Source organism: Dasypus novemcinctus, chromosome 25 (genome assembly GCF_030445035.2).
Source record: "Dasypus novemcinctus isolate mDasNov1 chromosome 25, mDasNov1.1.hap2, whole genome shotgun sequence".
NCBI classification, from domain to species: Eukaryota; Metazoa; Chordata; class Mammalia; order Cingulata; family Dasypodidae; genus Dasypus; species Dasypus novemcinctus.
In genome coordinates, this window is record NC_080697.1 from 11,181,150 (window position 1) to 11,205,870 (window position 24,721).

Below are 24,721 nucleotides of genomic sequence, written 5' to 3' on the forward strand. Positions count from 1 at the left end.
TGCGCCCTCCGAGCCCAGCTCACCTTGCACACTGTATGAGAGCAGGTCCACCACAGAGTCCGCCTTCACGTGGTACCGAGCCTGAAGGCTGAAGTGGTTGGTGCTGGTGTTGCCCCCCATGTAGGAGGCAGACCAGTTGTACACATTGCTGTAGACATTTGTGGAGAGGTCCAGGACACCCAAGAGAGGCACGTGCAGCTGATACACCTCAGGGATGGTAAAAGTGGGGATGTGGAACTCTCGAGATGGCAGGTGGAATCCCACAGACTCGAAGTTGAGTGCCGGTGTCCGAACACTTTCTAAGATCTTTAGATCTTTGGAAGATTTGCCACCCAAAGGCAAAGGAATCTCAACTTTCACACTGTTCTTGTTTAAGGTGTATTTGATTCGGCCATCACTGGAATGAACAACAAAGACAATGTCCCCACGTTCGAACATCAAGAACTCAAAGTTTTCTGCCATCTGGCCTTCCAAGCAACACTCACTATGCGCTATGCCCCATTCCCAAATCCACACTGTGCCTTTCCTCACGCTACTCTCTATGCTTAGACTCCTCTGCTCTTAATGCTACCTGCCAAATGTTCAATGCCATTCCCAAACCTTCCAAGAGCTGTTCCTTATCACTGCCGACCCACCTAAGTCTTAGTCAATGGCTCTCGTTCTTAGAGTCACGTAGTCCCTTGTACCTGTCTCAGAGAGCATGCCATGATTCTGCTTATTGAATTAATAAGTATTTGCTCATTCATTCATGTCCAAGAAGGTGATTTATCTGGGAGGAAGGACTACACAGTATCTTGCACACAGAGGACACTTGACAAATATTTGCTACACTGAATGGAGGGAGCTTGCTCTGTGGAAACACCCAGGTGTGGAGTCAGTAAACTTGGGTATTGAGCTTCCACTAGTTGGTCCTATTGTCTTAGTGCACTAGGCTTTCTGAATCTCACTGATGTTACATGTATAGCAGGGATGAGAAGGCCTTGTCTGCTCTCCTCACAGAGCGAAGGTTGGATAGCAAATGAGAACAAGAACCTGGAAGTGCTCTGCAATCTTCTCAGTACTATGCACACGCAAAGGACGACGGTGCTAACTAAGAAGAAGGCAGGAGAGCAGGGTTTAAAGACCATGAGTAAATAAACTCCTGTTTACTGCTCTGCTCCAGCAGGGGCTGGATGCTGCCTCTTTAGGAAGAGGATGTACTGATCACCCCCAAGGCCCTGTCCAATTCCAAGGCCCAGAGGTCCTGGCTTTATAGCCAGCACAGAGGGGACTGTTGCCCAGAAACACGTAGCAGCAAAGGAGGGTTCCTGGGGCCTCTGATGCTGCCACCTCTCCACCTCCTCTCCAGTGGGCTTTGTCCACATGAGTGCTCTGGCATACTCCAGCCTTTCCATGTTCACTTTGCTGCTCGGCTACAGAATACCGAAAGCCGCCACTGACACATGCCACTGGTTTCCTCAGCCCTGAGGCTAATACAGAGAACTATCACTCTAGAAAAGAGTCTAGTCTTTTCTGCTTCTGCTCTGACATTTTCGTTGCCATGAAATAAAGCAATCAAAGCATGATACTTTTTTTTTTTTTTTTTTTTGCAAGTTTAAACATGGACTGAGCAGTTTGGAGCCTGACTTCCCCATAAGGATTAAGATGAATTGAAACATCCTCCCAGATTTTGGCCTTCATTCAATGCTCAACGGCTGCTGTGACCCTCTACAGCTCAGCAATAATTCCTCTAGCCGCTCTTCAAGTCTCAAAGTTAAGAGTTACGAGTATATCCTGAACAAGGGGGAGATATATTCTTTGAAAACTAAAAGGCTGTCAAATTCAGGTGGAACAGTTGAAAATTATGGGTGCTGCAAATCAAACATCTTAGGGTGAAGACCCCTTAACTCCCAGATTACATTCTTAGGCTCTTCCTATCTGGGCTAGCCTTTACTTTCTGACCTCCTGGTAAATATTGCAGAAATGCCACAGTGCTTATGTTTCAGTATGAATCTCCTTAAAATGCTAAAATGATTTCACCTAAAATGCAGCAATTAAAAGAAAAGAGTCAAAAGCATGCCAAAGCAAAACCTTCCATTTACTTTGCATGGTTCAAGAAACTTCTCTGGTTTTTTTCTTTTACCTTTTCAGGAATAGGTTTTGTGGGATGTGGAAGTCTGGCAATTCCATTTTCTGTAGGTTCAACTCCTCTAAGCCTTTGAGGTGGTCTTGCAAAATCTGGGCATAAGGAAGATGCTCAGATACCTTCTGAAGCCATGTGTTTGTTGCCTATGAAATGGGAGAAGTTTTTCAAGGTAATGACATGGATGGGCCTCAAGGTAAAATGAACATTAGATAATAATCCAGTTTTGACAGATCAGTTAGTAGGCAGGATAATCCACTGAAACTTGAAATATGTCACAGAAAATTATGAATTTTGGTTCTCAGTCCCTGGTCTCTTCTACAATGTTATAAAAGGAATATATAACCTAGACTTCTAGCTGGTGCCCCAAAACTTCCCCTGATATCTTTAGGCACAGCAAACTCTCCCCTTGGTCATGTCCGTTTGGTTTCTATCACATGCATGCATGAACATTTCTTTCGTTCCCCAGGAATTGTCTGGGTGCAGGAAGCAGCTTCACACATCTTTGGATACACTTCTGCACCCAACTTAGTGTTGCGTATGTAATTAGTACTTATAATCATTTATTGACTGGCCGACTTATACTTACAGCTATTAATTTGGAGCCCATGTGCCAGAAAGTCACATTTGTGTGAGGAACCCTGCGATCCAGGAGACTCTTGGTATACACAGGCAAGCTTGGATAATCAGAGAGATCCACCGGGAGGTTGGAAGCCACTTTTTTGGTGTCCACGTTGGTGCCTGTCTTCCATTCGAATTCAACCTTCTCCTCATCTGAAAATGCACATGCGAAAAGGGCTGTGAATGGTACCATGTCACCCCCTAACTACTGGCTCTCAGCACCCTGCACTCCAGCACACAGTGGACCAGGGGAGAAGGCACCCACCATAGCTCCATGCCACCTTCTTGGAAATGGTTGAGCCACACACTGTGGCAGATGAGTCCATCTGGAGGATGAGCTTTGTGGGGGACCAGTGCACGAGGCTCTCGCTTCTGGCTTCTGCTTGCAGATGGGGTATGGAGATCACCCCTTTGATTCTGCCTTCTTTTTTACCGTCATAACTGGGGAAAAGAGAATCAGCAACATCAGCAAGCAGGCTTTGGGCATTCCAAGGAGATGTGCAGGATTAAATGTGTCGAAGTTCTATTTGTGGTCACAAAAACTAGGTAAGAGGAAAGCTCTGAGAAATTACCATGGGGCAGGCACGTTAATTTCTAAAGCCAACACTGAACCCAAATTGAGGACTTTCCAGGGAGGTATAGGGGAGGTATAGGGGGGAAGGTTTTTGGAAGTGGTTTGAATCCTGCTTTACCATTTATTAGCTCTAGCTGTTGCCTTGGCCAAATTATTTAATCCCTCATCTACTAGTAGGCAAAGTTCCCACCTCCCTTGCAGTGTACTGTGGGAACTGGATAATTTCTCCAAGCACTCAGGATAATGGCTGGTGAATAGCAAGGGCCCAATAAATGATAGAAGGATGCATCGGGGCAGGCGTGGAGGGGCAAGGTGTGAGGGGCTATAGCTGCCACTCGACTGCAGACCTGGTTACAGGGACGCGCCTGGCTCGGGCACTTTACAGCTGAAGAGGAAGGAAGGAAAGAGCCGGCAGGGCCTGCAGCTCAGCACACATCCCCCTGAGGCTTCCTCACCTCACGAGGCCGGTGAGAGCGACCTCAGTGATTTTCTTGCTCTGCATGTCCAAGGTGAGCTTGTAAGACTTCTTTTCCTTAGCAGATTCACCACTAACTCTGAGGATCGTGCCAAGGTCAACGTCGAAATCGGGAATTTGCATTTCACTGGACAAGGTCATACGCTGCCGGTTATACCTGAACGTCAGAGAAGCCTCGGTCTGTTTCACACCTGCACGAGTGGACAAGAGCATTAGGAAGTTGTGAGGGAAGAAGCCAGGAGAGGAAAGAAGCCAGGGCAGGAGAAGGCAGGGGAACCTCAAGTCCCTGATGTGCTGAAATGAGGACGCAGCTCAGGATTTTACCTCAAATTTCAACTCCATGGTGCTCACACGTTCATCCAATGTACACGAATTTGTTGACTGCCTATTGCATGCTAGCTACTGCTCCTGGCACTGGGGAGACCTTGCCCACATGAGGTGCACATTCTGGTGGGCCTATACTGACAGTCAATGAGCATTTGTGTCAGAGGGTGATCAATATCATGAAGAAAAGCAAAACTGGAAAAGAGGATAGAGGAAAGAAGGCGATGCAGAGCAGCAGGGCTCCAACACGTGTTCCTCAGTTGCAACGAGCGTATCACCCTAATGAAAGAAGTCGTTGGTGTGGGCAAAGCAGGGGTGAGAGGAGTGGGGCAGACGGGAACCTCCTGTATTTTTCAAGGTAACATTTTGTGTGATCTAGGTTTTTGTTCTTTTTAAGTGATGATGGAAGAGGGGGCCGCTCATCTGCAGCACGGAGAAACTTGTCTGTTATGGGACATGGGGACCTGAGTGAAGAGTGACGGAGCCACGCAGCTCTTGGGAGGGACAGCGCTTCAGGAAACCGGGAAGCCCGAGGGCCAGACGGGGAAACACGCGGCCTGCTCAGGGCACAGGAAGGGCCAGCGGTTGTTCTGGGCAAGGCAGGCGTGGCCCCTACCTGTACTTTACCACCCATCGGGGGTGCCCCTCCTGGCTCCTTGCCATCCTGCCCGGCTGCCCCCACTCTTCCTGTCTTTGTAACAAGATTCCGTAGACCTGTCGGTTTCACATCTTCTGTAAAACTTTCACATCGGTGTTCTTGCCGCATGCCCTCCCCGCTTTTACCTGTGGGATCGGTTTTGCTCTTTTAATTTTATGGGATACTGTCCCTCCTTAAACATTTTCCAAAGTGAACACCTGAGCTTGCCCTGTCCCCCACGCCCTGCTCCCCCAGGAGCCTTCTCCATCTCAGCAAACGGCAGCTCCATTCTTCAGCCGCTCAGGACAAAAGCCCATGGGGTCATCCTGAGGCTGGTGTTTCTCTTATGCTCAACGTCCAACAGGGCAGCAAGTCTTTCGGCCTGACCTTCAAACTGTGCCCCGAATCAGACCTTGCCTCCGACCTCCCCTGCCGCCGCTCTAATCCAAACCACCACCGTCTCTTACTGCATTAACACACGCACTAGTTTCTCTGTCCTTGTTCCCCTATAGCCTTTTCTCAACATAAATATAAATTAAAGCATGAAAACCCTATAGTGGCTTATTCCATTCACACCCAGAGTTCTTACCACACAGACCCCTCTCCTTATCTCTGATCCCCTCTTCTTCCACTTTCTTCTCTGCTTCAGCCATACTGGCCTCCCTCCCTCCCTCCTCCTCCTCGAATATGATGCTTACATGCCAGCCGCAGGGCCTTTGTACATGCTGGCCTCTCAGTCTAGCTCTGTTTCCCACATGACTTATTCTCTTACTTCCTTCAAGTCTCTTTTTCATGCTCACCTGGCCAGCAAAACTTTCCCTTATCATCCTAAATGGCCCTGCCTTCTCCCCTCCCATCAACTCTCTGTACCCCTAGCCTACTCTCTGCTCTATTTTTCTCCCCAGCACTGATCTGACGTTATAAAAATTTACTTGTTTGGTTGAACTGTTAGCTCCATGAGGGCAGAGGCTTTATCTTTGTTGTTTGCTGTCCTAGCTCCAGTCTTAGAACAAGCCTGGCCCTTAGGCCTTCAGTGAATGTTTGCTGAATGCATTCAATTAGATCTGTTCTCTCTGTGAGTTCTGAATCTGGGGCTGAGGGCAGAGCTGGAGGAGCCCTTTCTGGAGACATACCTTCTGCCTGAGCAATGAACCTCAGCATGTCCACTAAGGCTCTGCCTTCCTTCTGGAGGTCGTAGGTGGCGCTGGCAGTGTACTGCTCCACCTCTCCTGTGGGCTGCAGCTCCAGTTCCAGTCTAAAGATGTTACAGAACAGCTGCAGCGTTAGAGCTCGTCGATGATGGGATAAAGTCCCCCCCAAAAATCAGTTGCAAAACATTAATGTGGTCCTGATTTTAACCCTGTCCCTTGTCCTCATGGCCCCTATGAGGCAGGGACAGACCCCACGATTCCCAGAGATTTCTGGACACGTGGAGCAGGTCTTGGGCAAGCCAAGAACAAGCAGCAGACGTGGATGAGTGAGAAGACAACAAGGGGCTCTCAGGGCTGGCGAAGGCTTTGAGCACACTGGTGGGTCCAGGAAAGCCACCCCAGCATGTCTGGAGGCTCAGAAACAGGTACTGAATTAGGAGCAAAGAGGCATCTGTGATAGGACCTCTTCCTCTAGGGTTAATGGATAAAGAGGGGACACTGTCTACAAACGAGGGCTTTTAAAGGACTGATTGTCAGCAATCAAGGGCATGGCTACTTTGAGGGCTAGAAGAGAATCACCTTGGGCTATTTCTTTTAGCTATAGAGCTCCTGTAGGGGTTACGACTCCCCTCCTTCCACCCCTGCCTCCTTCCCCCACCCCAACCTGTAGGGACACCCCAGCCTGGAGCCAAAGTCTGGGTAGGGCACAACCTCCCAAGCTGGTGGCCCTGGCCTACAACACACAGCAGTTTTTCTTTCACCCCCCCGGGGGGTCCCAACACGACAGCGAGTAGCTGCCGGGCTGGCGCGGAGCACCCCGACCTGCTGTCCCCGGTCAGCGGATAGTAGGAGGAGGCGTCTGTGGAGCTGGTGTTGGAGTAGGCGCCCGTGGTGCAGTAGCTCAGGCCAGGAAAGACAGGCTTGCAAGCGGACCAGGACTGCCTGTTCTCCACCGGGGGTGGGATCGCTTCCGTTTTGGTGGTGGAGACCAAATGCAACGTGTTGCTGGTGGAGAGAGAAAGAAAAGGAGTTTTCTTCAAGTCACAACGGAACGAATGCCGCCGCAGCTCCCAGCGCAGACGTCTTCTCTTCTTATCCCCCCAGCTAGCTCCCCTCTGCCCACCTCCCTCTCCAATCGTTTGGTTTATTGAAGGTTATTGATCACACGAACAATTGCAGTGGCTCATTTTCAGATGCTGGACCACGTGCTCAATATCTATTATCCCCAATCTTCACAGCAACCCCAACAAGTAGCCGCTGGATTCCCAGTTTATGGAGGAACCTAGACTTAGAGACATTAAGTCACCGATGGCTAGACGTTTCTAATTGGCTGTCACGCAGCACGTCCATTGCGGCATACCCTGAACTCAGAGGGGCGTCTTCCTTCCTCACCAGCGACGCTCCCTCGGTGGTCCCTATTTCAGCGAAGGGCCTCATCCACCTCTTTCCTTTTCCTCGCCCCCATGTCCAGACAATCACCGAGGACCCATGATCTTCCCCGCTAACAGCTTCGAGAGTCGGCCCTCCTGCTCTACCCTTGGCCCTTGACTGGGGCAGGCCATTATCATTTCTCACCCAAACTCCTGCAAGTCTCCCAGCTGCTCTCCCTCATCTCCAGGCGTGCCTCCCTCCCATCCATTTTGCAGCCTGGAATCAGTATTTATTCAACATCACCAAGCTTATCTTATTTCTGCTCCTCTTTTCAAGTCTTTTGCCTTCACACCAGTCCAAACTCCTTAGGGGGGCTTCCAAGGCTCGGCCAGCCCCTGCCAAGCGCCCCACGGCCATCTAGCTCTCATTTTCCCTGTGCACTTTCCCCTACTAACTTCTTTCAGTTCCTTGAACTTTTTCCTCCAGGCTTTACACAGGCTTTTCCCATTGCCTGGAACACGCTTTTCTTTCTTGTATGCCTGGATAACTCAGGCTCGGGCATCAGATATCAGCTGAGGTATCACTTTCTTTAGAAAGCGTTCCCTCGCTGCCACGGGCCATATGGAACATGATTTCCTGGGACCCTAATACTTCCCCTGGCCGAGCCCTCGCAGGATTGTTATCGCTTACTTGAATTGTATGCCTTTCCAGTTAACTGTAAACTCTAAAAAGTCAGGGATCTCATGTATCTCAGCCAACATGCCTGGTACATATTAGGCAATTCATCACGGCTTTTAAATGAGTAAATAAATGTATCCGAAAGAAGGAAACTAAGGTAAATCGATGTTTGGCGATATTGAGAATGGAACTCTCAGGATGAGGCTACATCTCAAAATCATGAGATTAAGAATTTCATGCTTTACCCACTGAACTGGTTACCACAAATCAGTACAACCATTGCTTTTTTTTTTTTTCCGGGAAAAATGCTCATTTCCCAAGGTTGATTTCTCTAGAGTCAGCATTTCTTCCTTCTCAAAAACAACCTGAAAACAACTAAATAACCAGGAAGGGTTAAATCTCAATGCAGAGAGATACAGGACAATTTAGTAAAACGTGGACAGCAGAGTAATTATTTAGTGAGTCTAGGCTAGGTCAAGTACAGGTGATCCACCCCACCCCCAGGTCCACCAGGGACTGAGTCATTTTCAGCAGCTGCCTAGCTTGGACAAAGCCTGAGGCTCCATCCTCAAGTCTCTCCTTTGAGTCAGCTCGTCAGCCCTGGCTGAAAGAATTACCTGACGCTGAACAGCTTGACCGGCCTCTTGGGCGAAGGAACGGTGAACTTCAGCTGCCCAGCTTCTAGGGCCACACGTGCCTCCAGGCCTGACTCATGGAAGAGATTGATGTTCATTTGGACTCCGCTCCTAGCAAACTCTGGAATGGTGATGCCCATATTTGTCACAAACTCCAGTGACACAGAAGGCTTTACCACCAGTTCTGCCTGCATCTGTAAATCAGAAAAACAACTTATTTAGCGCTGCAGAATAGTCGGTAGTCAGATAAGCCACCCTCATCCATCCCTGGGCAAACAGCTCTGGTTGCCTCATACGGTAGGAGGCATGATTTGATTGGTTTGCAGGAAGAAAAGCCAAGTTCTGAATTCCCCAGAGCCAGAAATAACCAAGTTAACTTTAAGTGTAACAGGATAAAAGATGACAGGGCTCTTCATTCACTGGGAGAGCAGCTGAGTTCTCAGTCGTACTTCCCTTCCCCAGCTGGAGCTGTTGAGATGAAGCACCCTGTGGAACCCTAAAATGTTCAAAATGTTCAATGCAAATTAACATGAACATTACAGGGATGATGCACTCTGTCTTGAACTAGAAATACTTTTGAAAACTGCACAAGAAATGCATCTTGACGGAAAAGAACAATACAAGGAATCAAAAAGTGAACAGGGTCTTACAGGGGCCATTTCAAGTTTCACTGCAGCCTTGGTCCCAGGAGTGATGACTCCAGCTGATGACATGTGCAATTGTAATCCCGCTCCGGTGGGGAGCTCGAAGGCGTTGTCCATGAAGATGTAGTGGAGAAATAAGTCACTGTTCGAACCTTTCCTTATGGCCTCTCCAATCTGTTGACCCACAGGGAAAAGTGACTAGAAGTAAGCCTTATTAGGTGGATTTTGTTAAATGCAAACTCCTGTACGATGGACAGTAATTCTTTTTTTTGAAAAAATCTTTATTTTTAAAGTAGTTTTAGATGACAGCAAAGTTACATAGAAAATATAGGGGATTCACACATCAGTATTTGCTTTTTTTTAAATGAAATGAAATTTTTAAATTATCTTTTTTCAAGTTAATGGATCATACAAAATGTTACATTAAAAAACATAAGAGGGTCATGGCAGATGGCTCTGGAGTTCAGTGCCATGTCAGTTGGCCCTACTTTAGAGTTTGTGCTCCTGAGTGTGATGGAGTTGGACTCAGATGTGACCTTTCTACACATGCCTCTTCTGTCACTTTTACTGAACCTGTGGTTGGTGCTGGGGTTGGTGTATACTCAGGAGATCTGAATCTCTGGACTCTCCATATGATAGCCAGGCCCTGACTCTCAGCAGACTTGCAACTGCTACCCTCTGGTTTATTGGACATACCCCGGCCAGCTAACAGGAGGTGAAGAAGGTCAACCACCACACCAAGGAGCCGAGAGTGCCTACATTTGCAAGCAGGAGAATTGCATCCATCATCCAGGTGGAATCTAAGCCCCCTCTTGATATAGAGGGGGAGTGACATAACCATCCCAGGATCCACAGGATGGAGGAATAGAGTATGGATTAGAGTGGATTTACTGATATTCTACTATGGAACTTTTGTGATTAGTAATGGAAGACACTGTAGCATTGATGTGGAGAAAGTGGCCACGGTAGTTGGTAGGGAAGAAGAGATATGTGTGGGGGCACTTTCAGGACTTGGAGTTGTCCTGGTGGTGCTGCAGGGACAGATGCTAGACATTGTATGTCCTGCCATGGCCCACTGAGTGGACTGGGGGAGAGCATAAACTACAATGTAAACCACTATCCATGTGGTGCAGCAATGCTCCAAAATGTATTCACCAAATGCAATGAATGTGCCATGATGATGTAAGAGGTTGTTGATGTGGGAGGACTGGGGTGAGGGTGGTGGGGGGTAAATGGGGACCTCTCATATTTTTTGAATGTAACATTAAAAAAAAAAGAGAAAAAAACAAAACAAAACAAAAACATAAGAGGTTCCCATATATTTTTTTAATTGTATTTTTTTGAAGATACATAGATTACAAAAAATGTTACATTAAAAAATATAAGAGGTTCCCTTCCCATATACCCCTCACACACACACCCCACTCCTCCGACATCAACAACCTCTTTCACCATTGTGGCACATTCATTGCATTTGGTCAATACATTTTGGAGCACTGCTGCACCACACAAATAATAGGACTACTATATTTTGATAAGCTGAATAATTTTACACACAATTCAACAATTGTTTATTGTTACTGATTTCAATAAACTGGAATATGCGAAAAATGCTCAGGATAGATTAATAATAATTACATGATTATTAGTAATGATATTATTAATCATTATTATTAATTGGCAACTCAGAAGGCACTTAAGTCTATGGCTGCAGTTCAGAGCTTTTGTGAACTTTAAGTATCACTGCATGACCTAGTTTAATTCTTCTGGTGGTTTATGGTCTGAATGTAAATGAGGGTTTACTTGGAGCATATTACATTTGGGTAAAACCAATGTTTCAAAACCAAGTAGCTATTGAGCTGATGTACATATTTGTACACATTGTATTTTGTTTTTTTAAATAACATATCCATAAAATAATTTGAGATCTGTTTTCTTAAAGCCAACTTTTTTATTTATCAAATCACCCATCGTATGTTTGGATATTTTCTCCCTTAGTAGAATAAAAATTATAGTTAATATTTTGATGGAAGATTACAGTTTACCAAATATTTTCCTTCATAGTCATTGTCTTATGTCAATATTAAAAGGAAACTACAGCATAAGTAGGGGAAGGTACACTTAATATTGTTTTTCAGCTAAACAAACCAATGATCTTAAAAGATACATTTAACATTATGAATAGCTTAGTTCTTAAATGCCACCAATTTACTATGACCAAAAGATCTCTGAAATTCAAGGCAACTTACCTCAGTGAAAGAGGTTCTAGGACTATCTCTGGTTTGGGTTTCTGGGGTCTTACAGGAGTCTGGCAAATTCCCAAGGGCACTGGCTAATCTCAATGGACCTCTGCTGGATCTGGTCCACTTACCATCTGGGGGATCCCCTGCAGAGTGTGAGCAGCATTCAGCAGCAGCCTTCCCAGGAGCTGGAGGTCATGGAGCCTGACGAAGCCAAGCTCCTCACCCAAGATGCGGAGGTAGGCTCTAGCTTCTGGGACTTCACTGGATTTCAAATCTTTGATCAGCTTCTCCACATTGACCATAATTCCATTCATCATGTCCTAGGAATTAGAAAAATAGTGCCCAGTAAGAGGTCAGCACTCTCCAACAACTTTAGACTCCTGATGTAGGGACTGTCTCCTGCAGTCACATTGAACCTAAGTCCAAACATTCAGGCTGGGAGACAGGGCAGATGCTGCAATCAGGCTCCCACTTTTCACTGAAAGATAAATCCTCCAAACTGAGATGAAACCATGAGGTCTTGCCAGGGATGGGGTGCCTGCAAAGCTGTCCTTAACTTGAAATAATGTAGGCCTACTAAGGGGGCTCTCTGCCCTCCCAGAGTCCAGGGTCCACAGGGCTCTTCAAGATCAGAAGATCCTCTGTCCGTGCCACTGTGTAGTCTTCTCTCCTTTAACTATGAGAAAATGTAGCTTCAATATAAATTGGCCAAAGCATAGTAAAAAACACCCAAGCGTAGACAAGGGCCGAGACATAAGAATTCCGCAGACTGAAGCCTAGGCGTTGAGAGGGAAGAGAGAGACAGGCAAACTCCAGACAGAGCAGACTCTCAGCCTAAGGGCAAGGTAAGTAATTTAGAAATGGAGGTGGGGCCACATTTGAGGATCGCTTCTTAAACTTGAACGTGCATAACATACACAGTCACCTGGGGCTCTTATTAAAATGCAAATTCTGATCCAGTTGGTCTGGGTTGGGACCTTAGAGCCTGCATGTCTAACCAGCTCCCAGTGTGATGCCAATGACCAGACCACACTTGGGTATTAAGGTATAAGGAGCTCCAGATGACATAACCTATTTTCTGCTTGTAAAGAGGGGACTCCAGCTAGCTTCAAAGTGGATTTAGCCAATGCACTTTTGCGATGAGAAGTACAGAAAGCAGTTAATAATGAAAATATTAATTTAAAAATCATTTTAGTATCTGCTTATTGAGCCATCAATGCCTATTAGGCACTGTGCTTATTATTGTACCTTTCTTCTGTTATTATTATCACTTTGGGGATGAGGAAATGATGTGCGTAGTATCAAGTAACTTGCCCAGGTGTGCCCCAGAGCTCAGGCTCTAGTCGTGATGCTAGAGTGCCTCTCATGGATGGCCCAGTGCACAGTGACTCCTCAACTCCAACTGAAAAGTTCACTGGCCCTCACCCCCAAAGGACTGGTTAACAACCACAGCTCTCACTTCAGTTAGATGGCACCTTGATGTCTTACAAGCTTAGGTAAGAATGCTTTGGCATTGAGACTCAAAGCTTTCCTTGAGAGGATAAGTGACAAATACATACCTGCTCACGTTTATCACCTTTGGTGTAGCCAAAGTGGTCCACCAAGACCTTAGAGACATGATCAGGAACTTGACCATCAACCCAGTACAAAGCCTTGTTGACACTGTCTGGGAAAAAGCCTTTCTTGCCAAAGAGAGCTTCCAGGGTTGGCTCAAAGCTTTTTCCTTCCAAGCCAATCTGTGAACAGAGTTGAAAACATGCCAGAAAATGCTATCAGGTTTCTTTGTTGTATGTCAACCTCCCGTTCCTCTCTCTATGTCCATTTAATTAATTAAGTATTTGATGAATATTACAGGGCAGGAGATGAGCTTAACTTCGCCCTTCTCAGAAATTGTCTTATTTCAATCTCTCTAGAATCTTGAAAGGTAGAACCTAGCATTATTTTATTTTATTTTTTTAACAGTAGAAGAAGCTGGGTTTCATAAAGTATAAATAATTAAACCAATATGATATGGAGTTGGGAGTGGGTTTGAGATCTGAACCAGGACTGTCCAAGTCTGCAGCTCACAAATTTACTTGGGTTTGGGGTTTCAGGGCTGCAGAGCTCTGAGACCTCTGCATTTCCATGAGTACGACAGAGCCATGCTCTAGATGAGCCCTGGGGTTGGAGGGGAGGAGGGATAATGGTGAAGGGGAAGAAGACTGTCTCAAAGTGAAGGTACAAGCTGCCTGATGAGTCTCCAGGACTGGTTCACAGCTCCCTGGCTTTCTAGTCATGCTGTTGCATGGAATGGGCTAGAGGATTCAGGACTCTTTTTTATCACACACATACCTCAAAGAGATCAGCTGGAGCAAATCCAAGGACAGTGAGGGTCATTTTTAGCATGCTATCTTTAGGAAGGTAATTATTTGGATCAAATATAAGATTCCCTTCAATTTTGGCTGAGACAGGGGCAAGCGATGGAAGAGAAACAGATTTGGAAAGGTGATAGTTCCGGGAAAATTTTTTGAAATCCATGACCGTTGGAAGTTGAGATCCTTTCAGAGCTTCCTCCACTGATTTCTTCAGACTAGATGACAAGAAAGGGGCACATCATGTCATTAGGCATTGTCTCCTATTTGGAGTAAATATGGATTTCTACTAGCTATGAAACCACTTAGGGCTCATTGCCCCAAAACTGGCTCAAGGTGTGCCGCACACCTGCGCAAATGTTTGTTAAAGAAGAAAGCACACTCCACAAAGGGCAGGCAGTGGCTATATCAGAACTGAGCTTTGGGATTCCAACCCAGACACCTCTGTGGCAGATGTGAGAAAAGTACTCTTACTCATGGATGGACAATTCTTCTGAATTTAAGATGTTGGCAATGTGGGAAGCCACAAAGTTCTTCACTTGTTCACTCTGTTCCTGTAGGAGAAGCTGGGCTATCTTGTTCATCTCTAACTGGGAAGGCTCCCTCATCAGCATGAGATAGGCAGCCAGTCGCTTATCCACTGGAGCTGCGCCATTGAGGAAGGCCTGAAGGAGGACTCCCCGGACCTGTAGCCAAAAGAGGAGACTCCATCACCGTCCTTCAGTTAGAACACAGAACATGCCTGGCAAACCCTGCCATGATCTGCTAGCTCTTTCTTATGTGCAAGTCTAATTTCTCCAAGTGAAATCATTCTTCACATGTTGGTACTGAATTCTCTTGGCAGTGTTCCTCAGAGCAACAGCCTCAAAGCAGGGCTCCCAAAGATTCTTACCAAATATGTGTTGAATTCAATGACATGAAAATACACGAATTATGACCAAGTTATAACTTGTTTGGAGACCTATGACTAAGTGAAGATAAGATTGTTGTAGTACAAATTATTTCATTTTGAGGGTAAAACAGGACAGGGATGGGGAGAGTTTGGGACTATTAAGGTAATTTCCAAAGCTCTAGGGTCATGAACACTTAAAAGGGGGCCAGGCTGACCACCCTAGTTTGGGGGAGATTGGGAAAAGTCAGGTGTGTTCTCCCAGGATGAGCCTGAGGGTTGCTCTGATAGGAGGAGAGCATGCAGGTAAAATCTCATCTTCTCCATGCTGAAGAAGCAGTAAGGTCAACTATTTCTCTCATGTCCACATACTGGTAGGCAGTCAAGTCAAAAGACTTGTAGAATTTTGCAATTAGGTAACAGTAGAATAACAGTCAGTAGAATGACGAGATTTGCAACCCTGTGTCCCAGGTACTTTCCAGGTCTTTGGCAATCTGAATAAACTTCACTTTCAGAGCTCCCATTTCCATGGACTTTACCTCCTCTTTAAGTGCCATTTTCCGCAGGGCCTGGATAGCAGCTTTCTGAACCAGCAGCGATGGTTCCATACTTCTGATACATTTCAGGACTGAAGATTTTAGTCTGGGGTTCACCTGCTCCATGGTTCTGCCCATATTTCCAATGACCTGCATAGAAGAAAAGAGACAAGAGGATACCAGAATGCAGAAGGTGATGGAAAGGGTGTTCAGGGCAGGTGTTTCTGAAATGAAGCATATCACACAAAAGGCCACCCGTACCCTCAGAATCAAGTAGGTGTGCTCTTCGTCCCCTGTGCAGTCATTGCGAATCTCTTCCAACAGGTAATTCGCAATGTCCAACAGGTCCTGGGTCACCTCCTGGAAGGTTGCATAATAGCTACAAAAATAAGGGAAGAGAGATAGGACTCAGCAGCTTGTGTTTGCTGATTTCTTACATCGAGCTGGTGTTCTCAAAACGATCAGCAGTCAAACAAAAGAGAAAGCACCAGGGTTTGAAAGTGGAGGCAGAGGAAGAATTTTAATACAGAGATGTGGGTTTCCTCAGCTCCAAAGAGGAGAAATACAGGGGAAACCAACTCACTTGTTGGCCACGTGGCTCAGGGCGTAGTAGGTGGCCCGGCTCCGCTGTTCTTTCGCCATGTTGAAGACCTCCCGCAGCCTCTGTGCCGAGGGCTCTGGGATCAGGGCCACCAGGTAGGTCACCACGTCCATCAGGAGAGGGTTGGCCTTCTCATTTCTCAGCCACTGCAGGATCTGAGTGTAACACTGCGGCTGCCCGCACTGGATCAGAGCTTGTAAGGTGATGGGGCTGGGAAGAAAGGGCACAGCCAGTTACATGGACCACTGTCAAAGCGGATGGAATATGCCCCTGGTGTCCCCTCCACCAGGAGGGCCCTCATTTTCCTTATTAACTACCCAAATCCAGCCACTTTCAAAACCCAACTCAGCTCCTATGAACCGTGATGCCTTCACTGAAAGAGTCCCAGTCCTCGGCTGCTTCTTTGACCCCACAGAGCTCAGGGCCAGCGCAGAGACATGTGTAGACAAATCATATTACTTTTGCTGGTCTGAGTTCTCTCAAACTTCCCAGAATCCCACAATAGAGCTAGGAATTAGGAGAGACTGATGAAAACATGGGCCCTGTGGTTCCAGTTGTCAGACCCTTCTCCTGTGTTCTGCCTCTTTTAACGTGCAAATCCGTATACCCCTTGATTATGGGTGTGCACATGCATGTGCGTTGCCTGTGGAATGGGAACCTTCCCAAGGAAGACAAAAGGCACCTTGCCTGAGATTTCTCTATCCAGCAAGCGCTAACTTACAGGCTGATTGATGTTTAATGATGCCTGAGTCTCTCTTTGGCCAAGGTCTAAAAGTTTGGCCAGCCGCCGTAGGTTAAATGACAGACTGCGCTGCAACACGAAAGAAATACCTGGACACCTCGGTCAGCCTCGGCAAGAGGGATTTGACTGCCTCATGGCTGAGGCCTCTCAGCTCAGTAACCAGTTTACTGAAGAGCTTAGCTCTCTGGGCATTCTGCTCAGAGATGGACAGTTTTTGCAGCTCCTGGAGGGTCTTCAGAACAGCCTCTGCCTGCTTTGGAGGTGACGTGGATCTGGTGTTCTCAAAGGCAAGACCTACTTCTTTGGCTCCTGGAAGAAGGAAGATTGTCAAAGGAATGTTTGCCTACCTTTACATCTCAATCACTTTAAAAATATATATATATTTTTTGTTCATTTTTAAAGATACTTAGATTATACAAAAAGTTACATAAAAAAACATAAGGGATTCCCATATGTCCCACTCCCCACACCTCCTGCCCTTCTCCACATTAACAACTTCCTTCATTAGTGTGGTACATTCATTGCAATTTATGATCACATTTTGAGACATTGCCACTAATCATGGATTATAGTTTACGTTGTAGTTTATACTCTCTCCCACCCAAGTCTGTAGGTTATGGCAGGATAAATAACAGCTTGTATCTGTCATTGCAATGTCACCCAGGACAATTCCAAGTCCTGCAATTGCCCCCATATTACACCTCTTTGTCCCTCTCCCTGACTTCAGCACTTTCAGTGACCACTGTCTCCATATCAATGATATAATTTCTTAAATTGCTAGAATCACCATAAGTCTATAGTAGAATACCAATAAGTCCACTCTAGTCCATATTTTATTCCCCAATCCTGAGGATTCTGGCATGGTGATGCCCACTCCACTTTTAATTGAGAGGGGGATTCAGTCCCATATTCAACCACATTTTTGTGGACTAGAATCTGGAAATTGAGGTGATATCGGCAAAGGGGAAGACAGCAGAAAACTGCCGTACTCAGTCTCTAATAGGCACCTGGCTCTATGCTAGGTGCTTGACTTACATTTCTTTTCACTGAATCATCAGAATACACCTAAGGACCAGAGATGAGCAACTAACTTGCCCAAGAACACTCTGAGACTAAGCTGGGATTAAATTCAGGCTGGTCTGAATCTGTTGTCAGGTTATCTCTGCTAGAAAGAATTGATGAGAGGAACTGCTTCTTATACTGCTTCTCAATCTCCATGCCTTCTAGTTGGATCTACCAGCAGCCTGTGGGGAGGGAAGATGCTCTTGTGTCCCTGCCATCACCCTGCTCTGACCTATGCCAGGGTGGATGTCAGTACGGAAAGCCTCCTGGACTCATCAGACCTAATATTCTGTGACCTGAACAAATCATTGGCTTCTCTGTGTGTCATTATTCCTTCTGGCCAAATGGGTAGAAAGGCACATGTTCCTGCCATCTGACATCACAGGCTGCTAGGAACAAAGAGAACAATGAGGTGATGTATAGGAAAGACGGTTGACAGTTTAAACACAATGGAGGAACCGCCAAACAGTACTGCAGGGGCAGATGCTGGACTTTATACATCCTGCGATAACCCACTGAATGGACTGGGAGCAAGTGTGAACTACAGGGTACACTATTATCCATGTGGTGCAGCAGGGCTCCGAAATGTGTTCACCAAGTGTGGTGAGTGTGCCACAATGATGGGGGAGGTTGTTGATGTGGGAGGAGAGGGGTGGAGGGGTATACGGGAACCTCTTATATTTTTTAATGTTAACATTTTTTTGTGATGTGTGTACCTTCAAAAAAAATACAGTTTAAAAAAACGATGTGGTGGGGGTGGAGAGTGGGGTATATGAGAACCTCATGTTTTTTTTTAATGTTTTTTAATGTAATGTTCTTGTGACCGATTAACTTTAAAAAATATATAATTAAAAATATATATAATTAAAAAATATATAATTTATATATATAAATTTAAAAATGTAAAAATATGTATATGATTTAAAAAATGATATTGCAGTGGAAAAAAATAAATAAATACAATGGAAATGCAGGGTGCTGGGGTTGGATTAGAGATCTCCCAGATCCCCTCCAACTCCAAAGCCTGTTTCCTGGGATTATAATCTGGACTGACCCTGAAGACTTCTCCCACTTGCCCCATAAGATTGAGCACCCAGGCTGCTGCCCAGGGGTGCCCTGCAACCTGATTGTAGGAGTATGACATCATGGTAGATTTAGGACATTGTTTCTGCTACATTTATGAAAACCTCGGCAGCTTTGGGAAGCTCCTCCATTACCCCATTGCCACTCGACAGTCTGAAATGAAGATGCTTTCTCATGAGAGGTAGCTCCGCAGCCAGGACGTCAGAGCAACTTAACATCAGAGCGTCCAGCAATGTAAGGCACTCGTGTGCAGGGATTTAGCAGGGCTGAGCAAAGAGCTAAGTCCTGATCGGCGTGTGTCGGGCAGACCTTCCAGGCCTGGTACCCATGTGGACGTAGAGACCTACCTCCCTCAAAGAAGCGGCTGTTGATCTTAGGCGTGTCTTCCAGTTTCAGGGACTGTGTAACATGCACCATCATGCCATACTGGTTCCTGGAAACCAAGGAGGCACACTGCAGGGCTGGTGGCCAACCCGAGTGCACACGATGTTTCCAAGTTGACTATTTCCCCCTTCTGCTGCTTCTACCCAAATCCTGCCCATGTCTCAGAGCATGGTTAAGTCCAGCCATCCTAGACCCTCTTGGTCACACTAATTGTCCTTCCATTAAAAGGACATGTGTGCCTTATACCCTCCACCTGCGGGTAAGGACTAACGCTATGCCCTGAAATTCTTGTGTGTCTCCCACAGCACAGTGCCAAGAATACAGCAGTTAATAAATATTACTGATGGGTCAATTTCCAAAATGGGTTTGGAGTCACAAGTCTCCAGCCAAAATCGCAAATGCTCCAAGAAGTCTTTTTCAGACAGGGAAGGCTGCTAGGAAGCCCAGGTCTTCCTGATCTACAGCCCTTAGACTTTTGTTGGTCTCGAATTGTTTTGCACACCTGAGACTTTTCTGCCAAATTGTCTGTGTGCTTGGGCAGGGCAACACAGAGGGGCTCTGCCCAGTGCGTCTCCATAACCCCCTCCCGGGCACTGCATAGCCTGGAACAGGGCCCGTGAGAGGCAATCAGCTTGCACCACCCATTCCACTGTGAACCACGGGTGCAGAAGGCGACTTACTTGTACGAGAAAGGCAGGAAGAGGTGCCGCTCCTTGCAGATAGCTTCTGACACATGCTTCTTCCGAGAGTCCAGGGTGTACTGGCAGGACTGGCTGCTGCCTATCATAGTGGACAGGGGGCGGACCTGTGAAGATTGGGGAAAGGCAATCTGATCAGTCTCTGGCTTGACACTGAGTCTTCAGTCACACGAATTGACTTTTGGGAATGGAGAAGAGACGAGAGCTTGGCATTTAGGCAAGGGGATGCAACAATGCAGCATCCCCAAAGCTGAGTCCAGCTATGGACCCTCTTTGCAACCTTAACTGACTTCTCAACCTGCACAAAATATCCACCACATTAATATGTACTCTAGGCATACCCATCTGTAGCAGTTTGATATTACTGATGAATTCCAGAAAGAAATATTGGATTATGTTTGTAAACTGATTTTTTCCTCTGGACATATTAGATTATATTGGATTCATAGAGATTTACTTGATTAAGTAATTATGTAAACCTCTTGTGCCAGTAGGGCGTGACATGGCATGTAGGCATAGCAAAGGACAGAGTTAAGGGTTTTCAATGTTGGAGTTTTGATGTTGGAGTTTGACACTGAAGTCTTAAGCTGGAGTCCTGGGGAGAGAGACAGAGCCGATCACCTCATAGTCTACAGCTGACCTTGTGGAGAGAGGCAAAGCCTAGAGAGCGTCATAGTCTACAGCTGACTTTGTGGAGAAAACAGAGGAGTTGAGCCCAGAGGAGCCCTGGAAACCTGAACCCTCATAGACATTAGCAGCCATCTTGCTCCAACACGTGAAAATAGACTTTGGTGAGGGAAGTAACTTATGCTTTAAGGCCTGGTATCTGTAAGCTCCTACCCCAAACAAATACACTTTATTGAAACCAACCAATTTCTGGTATTTTGCATCAGCACCCCTTTGGCTGACTAATACAGCATCCCACAGAATATGTCATGCTTACTCGTTTTTACTTTGCCTAGAAGCTCTCCCTGACATCTCCCTTCCATCTACACATTCTTTGTATTTTTCTGGTTCAAGTTCCACATCCTCCATGATCCTCTGCCCAAAGAGCCACACGGAGCACTTTCTCCCTCTGCCAGCCCTAGAACTGCTTATCTGCCTTGCTCGTGGACCACTTTACTTGGTATGCCACATTTGTCCTCTACTGCCAAGATGCGTCCTTGGGAAGAGGTGAGCACCCTGACGGGAGGGTCCGTGGTTCACCTGCCACTGCCCCTCCCTCGTGCTGCCAAGCAGGGGACTGAGCAGACAGCAGGTGCTCAGAAAAGTCACATCTGTCAACAGATCGGCTTCTGCCCGTGACCCTTGTGGTCATCCTACCCCCCATTTTTAGCCCCAAGGACAATGTCCAGGAACATTGCTGGAGATGGCAGAGGTTGTTCTTCCCATTTGCTGAGACAGCCTGTGACTCGTGTCCCCGCAGATATGACGGGGGCAGAGGGGTCAGCGAGCTCTAGGACCCAGAGGAAGTGGGTGCCCAGGGGATGGCATGGGTGGGAGGACAGGGGCCAGGCTAGCTGGGGTTTTCTCAGGGTGGGGGCGAGGGCAGGACGCTGGGTTCAATCCTTGTAACTTCACAGGCAGCAGCGAGGGGAGAACACAGGTCTGGGGCCATCCTCAGGCCAGGGGCGTGGGGCCGTGTCTTGCACAGGAGGGAACACGAGTGGGTTTGCCATTCTGTGTCGAGCCCCAGAGCCTTCCCCAGGGAGGGCTTCCCTCCACGCGAGGGCAGCGGCACAGCGTTTAGCATCCGGCCCGAGGGACTGAGCACGGGCTGGCCCGTTTCACGACAGGCCACGCGGCTGCGGGCCGTCCTTGGCTGCCTGGTGCTCCGTTCCCTGTTTATGTAAAGAAGGAGCGGCGCACCTGCCACTCTCACGTTTCAGAACGTCACTGCTAAAGAGGAGCCGACGCGAGACGTACCATGCCCCTGACAAGGGCGAGCGGGCTCACGCCGGACCCGGTGGCCTTGAAGCCGTCACACTTCTCCAGGTTCCTGGCAATGGCGATTTCTGTGGCCGCATTTCCCTTCTTTGATTTCACCGTGAAGTCACTGGAGCAGTTTCCATACACAGTGTCCTGTGGGGGCAGAAGATGGGGCCGCGGCGCTCAGCACGAGGAAAACGCCTTTGTGCTTCCGCGGACCCCGGGCAGAAGGCTGGGAGCATGGGCTGGAGCACCGGGAACCCGAGAGGGCGCGGCTCGGCTGGGTGCGGGCCCCGTGGGTGCCTGGGCGGCCAAGCTGGGCGAGGGGAAGCTGCCCGGGACTCGGGGCCGCGGCTGGGGCCTCCCCCAGGGCTCCAGGACGCGCGTGCCCACTTTGATTTGTGTTCCCTGGGTCTCAGCTCCCCCCAGGTCCCCAGAACCCCGGAGCATGGACCTCTGCAGGCTGAATCCCGCAGCTGCAGGTGCAACAGGCCTCAGCGCATCCTAAGGCCTCCAGGATGCATCGGGACCGAAGGCAGCAGAACGCTCTCTAAGAGCAAACCTGGGGAAGCGGACATGGCTCAAGTGGTAGAGCTTCTGCCTACCATATGGGAGGACCTGGGTTCGAACGCTGGGGCCTTCTGGTGAAAAAGAAGATGAGAAAGTGTGCCTGCGCAGCGAGCCAGTGCCCGTGTGGTGAGCGTGAGTGCCTGCACAGGGATCCAGTGCCCATACAAGTGCCCGCGTGGTGAGCCAGTGCTCAGGCAAGTGCCCGCGTGGTGAGCCAGTGCCTGCGCAAGCAGCAAGATGATGACACAACAAAAGAGAGACAAGGGGAGAGTCAAGGTGAAGTGCAGCAGAAACCAGGAACTGAGGTGGCACAATTGACAGGGAACCTCTCTCCCCATCAGGGGTCCCCAGGATTGAATCCCAGTGAATCCTAGAGGAGAGAAAATGAGAAGAGAAGACAACACAGACAGCAAAAACAGCTGGGCAGGAGGAAGGGAAGGGGGAAAAAATTAGTAAATAAATAAATCTTTTTCTAAAAAGAAGAGCAAGCCTGAAATTCTTCAACAGGCCTGGCAACATGGCCCGTTACTTTATATCTCGAGTGGGTGTGAAGACGTGTGTGTGCTCTGGGGGCCCTGCCGCCAGCTTTCCAGAACCTCACCGTGAACAGCTGCCGCCGGGTCATTTCCGTCTCCGGGGGCAGCAGGAGGGCGGACACGATGCCCCTCTTGATGTTCAGGATGTGTCTGGGCTCGTCCTTCTCTGGGTAAAGCGACACGCGCTTCCCTCGGGGCATGGTCAGCCTGAGCTCGTACCTGTGCGGGGAGAGCACGCGTCCCTGAGCTGGCTGGGCCCACGCCCGCCCCTTCCAGCCACCGCTCCTCTCTTGACACCGCTGCGTAAGGAAGTTCTCCATGCTCACCCGTGTATTTTGAACGGGTGCAGATACGAGCACGCGCTTGGCGTCCTCTTCCACCTTCTCTTTTCCTGGCTTGGCTCCTCTGCCCCCCTCCTCTGCCCACACCAGGTTTGTTCCCAAACGCCCCGACTCTAACCCGGGCGAGCAACCTGGGGGGCCGGGGGGGGGGTCCACACGCACCCCCCATCCTCACGCCAGCCTGTCTAGGTGTGCGAGGCTGTCCCTGTTCACACAAATGGGATTGTGTCAGTCACACTTTTCCTCATCCTGCTTTTCTTAATTATACACCAGGACAATCCTTCCTCATCACTTGCTAGCGCTCTAACGTGCTCTTTTTAGAAAGCAGCAGAGGATTCCAGCCATAGTTTCATACAGCTTACTCAGACACCCCTCTATTTGGTGGCGTTTGCTTCCCTTTGTATTTTCTCCTGGCCACATGAACAATACTGAAACAAACATCCTTCTACAGGAGTCTTCGTTTTTATTTTTATGGGCCAGAGGCCTAGAGATTAAAATTGCTTTATCAGAGGGTCTAAGTATTTTCCATTATAACAGAGACTGCTTCACGATTCTCATTCCCACCAACAACACACGAGAGCACGCTTCCCCCCGTGGTCCTGCCAGCAATAGATGCTACAGCTATTTAACATTTTGCCACTGATGGGTATAAAGACCTAAACACATTTTGTTGTGACATTAATGCGCATTTCCTGACCACGTGTGTATTTGGGCTTCTCTTCCGACGTTGACTGGACCCTCTCCCGTGGTCTCAGGCCCTGTCTGAAGCTGGTGAGGATTTGCCGGTAGGGCAAGGAGAACGGGGCTGTCGTTTTGGGGACTGTTAATGGGCCTGTCTGTCCCCGCTCTAGTGAAGTCAGAAGGAGGAAAAGGAGGCCGGGCGTGCCACCCCCGGGTCCACAGCCCCCGGACGTTCCAGCCCCTGGCGAAAGCCTCGCGGTGGTAAAGAGCGGGGTCCATTGCGTTTGGAGAAGAGTAAGGGCCAAAAATAAGCAGCTACTCTTTCCCCTGCTGCACGGCCTCATGCCCACAGACGTCTAAGGCTCAGATAAAAGAAGATGAATTGGCAAAGGACACAGGAGAACAAGGCATATTTTGCCGAGGAAGGACCTGGGGTCCAAGTCTAATACTCGAAAACCCAAAGATGTACAGGCATGACAAATTAAGAAATCTAAAATTTGCCCGCACTTAGGACATCAAAAACTATGTTTTGGGGATGACGCAGAGGTGATGTTCAAAATACTCAACAACCAATACATGGTGGACATTGGTCAGTGAGCACGGATGCCAGCTGTCAACAACAGGCCCTGGCCTCAGTGGCGTGTCCTGGCCACATGCCAGCTCCGGATAGGGCAGTGGCTAAGGCCTTGGCGCCCTCCCCGACTCCAGGCAAGGCACCCACGCGAAGACCAGGCCATGAGCCAGTCTCCTTTAATTTCCTAAAAAGAATTCCCTTTTTCTACCAGCCATCTTGGCCTCCTTGTCTCAAGGAGGTCGAAGCATGTGATCTTTTGGAAACTTGTG

The 24,721-nt window shown here is 47.9% G+C and overlaps 1 protein-coding gene across 1 annotated transcript in view; it reads right to left on the bottom strand.

Moving 5' to 3' along the window:
* Window positions 1–24,721, bottom strand: part of APOB (apolipoprotein B) — a 41,922-nt gene that overhangs the window by 13,206 nt on the left and 3,995 nt on the right. Inside the window, exons 5-25 of the mRNA XM_058287672.2 lie at window positions 22,922–23,075; window positions 21,748–21,903; window positions 19,804–19,928; window positions 19,087–19,172; window positions 16,684–16,903; window positions 15,835–16,062; window positions 15,513–15,630; window positions 15,255–15,401; window positions 14,301–14,512; window positions 13,807–14,044; window positions 13,035–13,211; window positions 11,604–11,795; window positions 9,239–9,406; window positions 8,571–8,782; window positions 6,727–6,909; window positions 5,887–6,008; window positions 3,773–3,983; window positions 3,009–3,184; window positions 2,712–2,896; window positions 2,123–2,268; window positions 24–397 (exon numbers count right to left, since the gene is read on the bottom strand). Of these exons, the coding sequence (XP_058143655.1) occupies window positions 24–397; window positions 2,123–2,268; window positions 2,712–2,896; window positions 3,009–3,184; window positions 3,773–3,983; window positions 5,887–6,008; window positions 6,727–6,909; window positions 8,571–8,782; window positions 9,239–9,406; window positions 11,604–11,795; window positions 13,035–13,211; window positions 13,807–14,044; window positions 14,301–14,512; window positions 15,255–15,401; window positions 15,513–15,630; window positions 15,835–16,062; window positions 16,684–16,903; window positions 19,087–19,172; window positions 19,804–19,928; window positions 21,748–21,903; window positions 22,922–23,075 (3,830 nt within the window). The remainder of the gene's footprint in view (window positions 1–23; window positions 398–2,122; window positions 2,269–2,711; window positions 2,897–3,008; window positions 3,185–3,772; window positions 3,984–5,886; window positions 6,009–6,726; window positions 6,910–8,570; window positions 8,783–9,238; window positions 9,407–11,603; window positions 11,796–13,034; window positions 13,212–13,806; window positions 14,045–14,300; window positions 14,513–15,254; window positions 15,402–15,512; window positions 15,631–15,834; window positions 16,063–16,683; window positions 16,904–19,086; window positions 19,173–19,803; window positions 19,929–21,747; window positions 21,904–22,921; window positions 23,076–24,721) is intronic.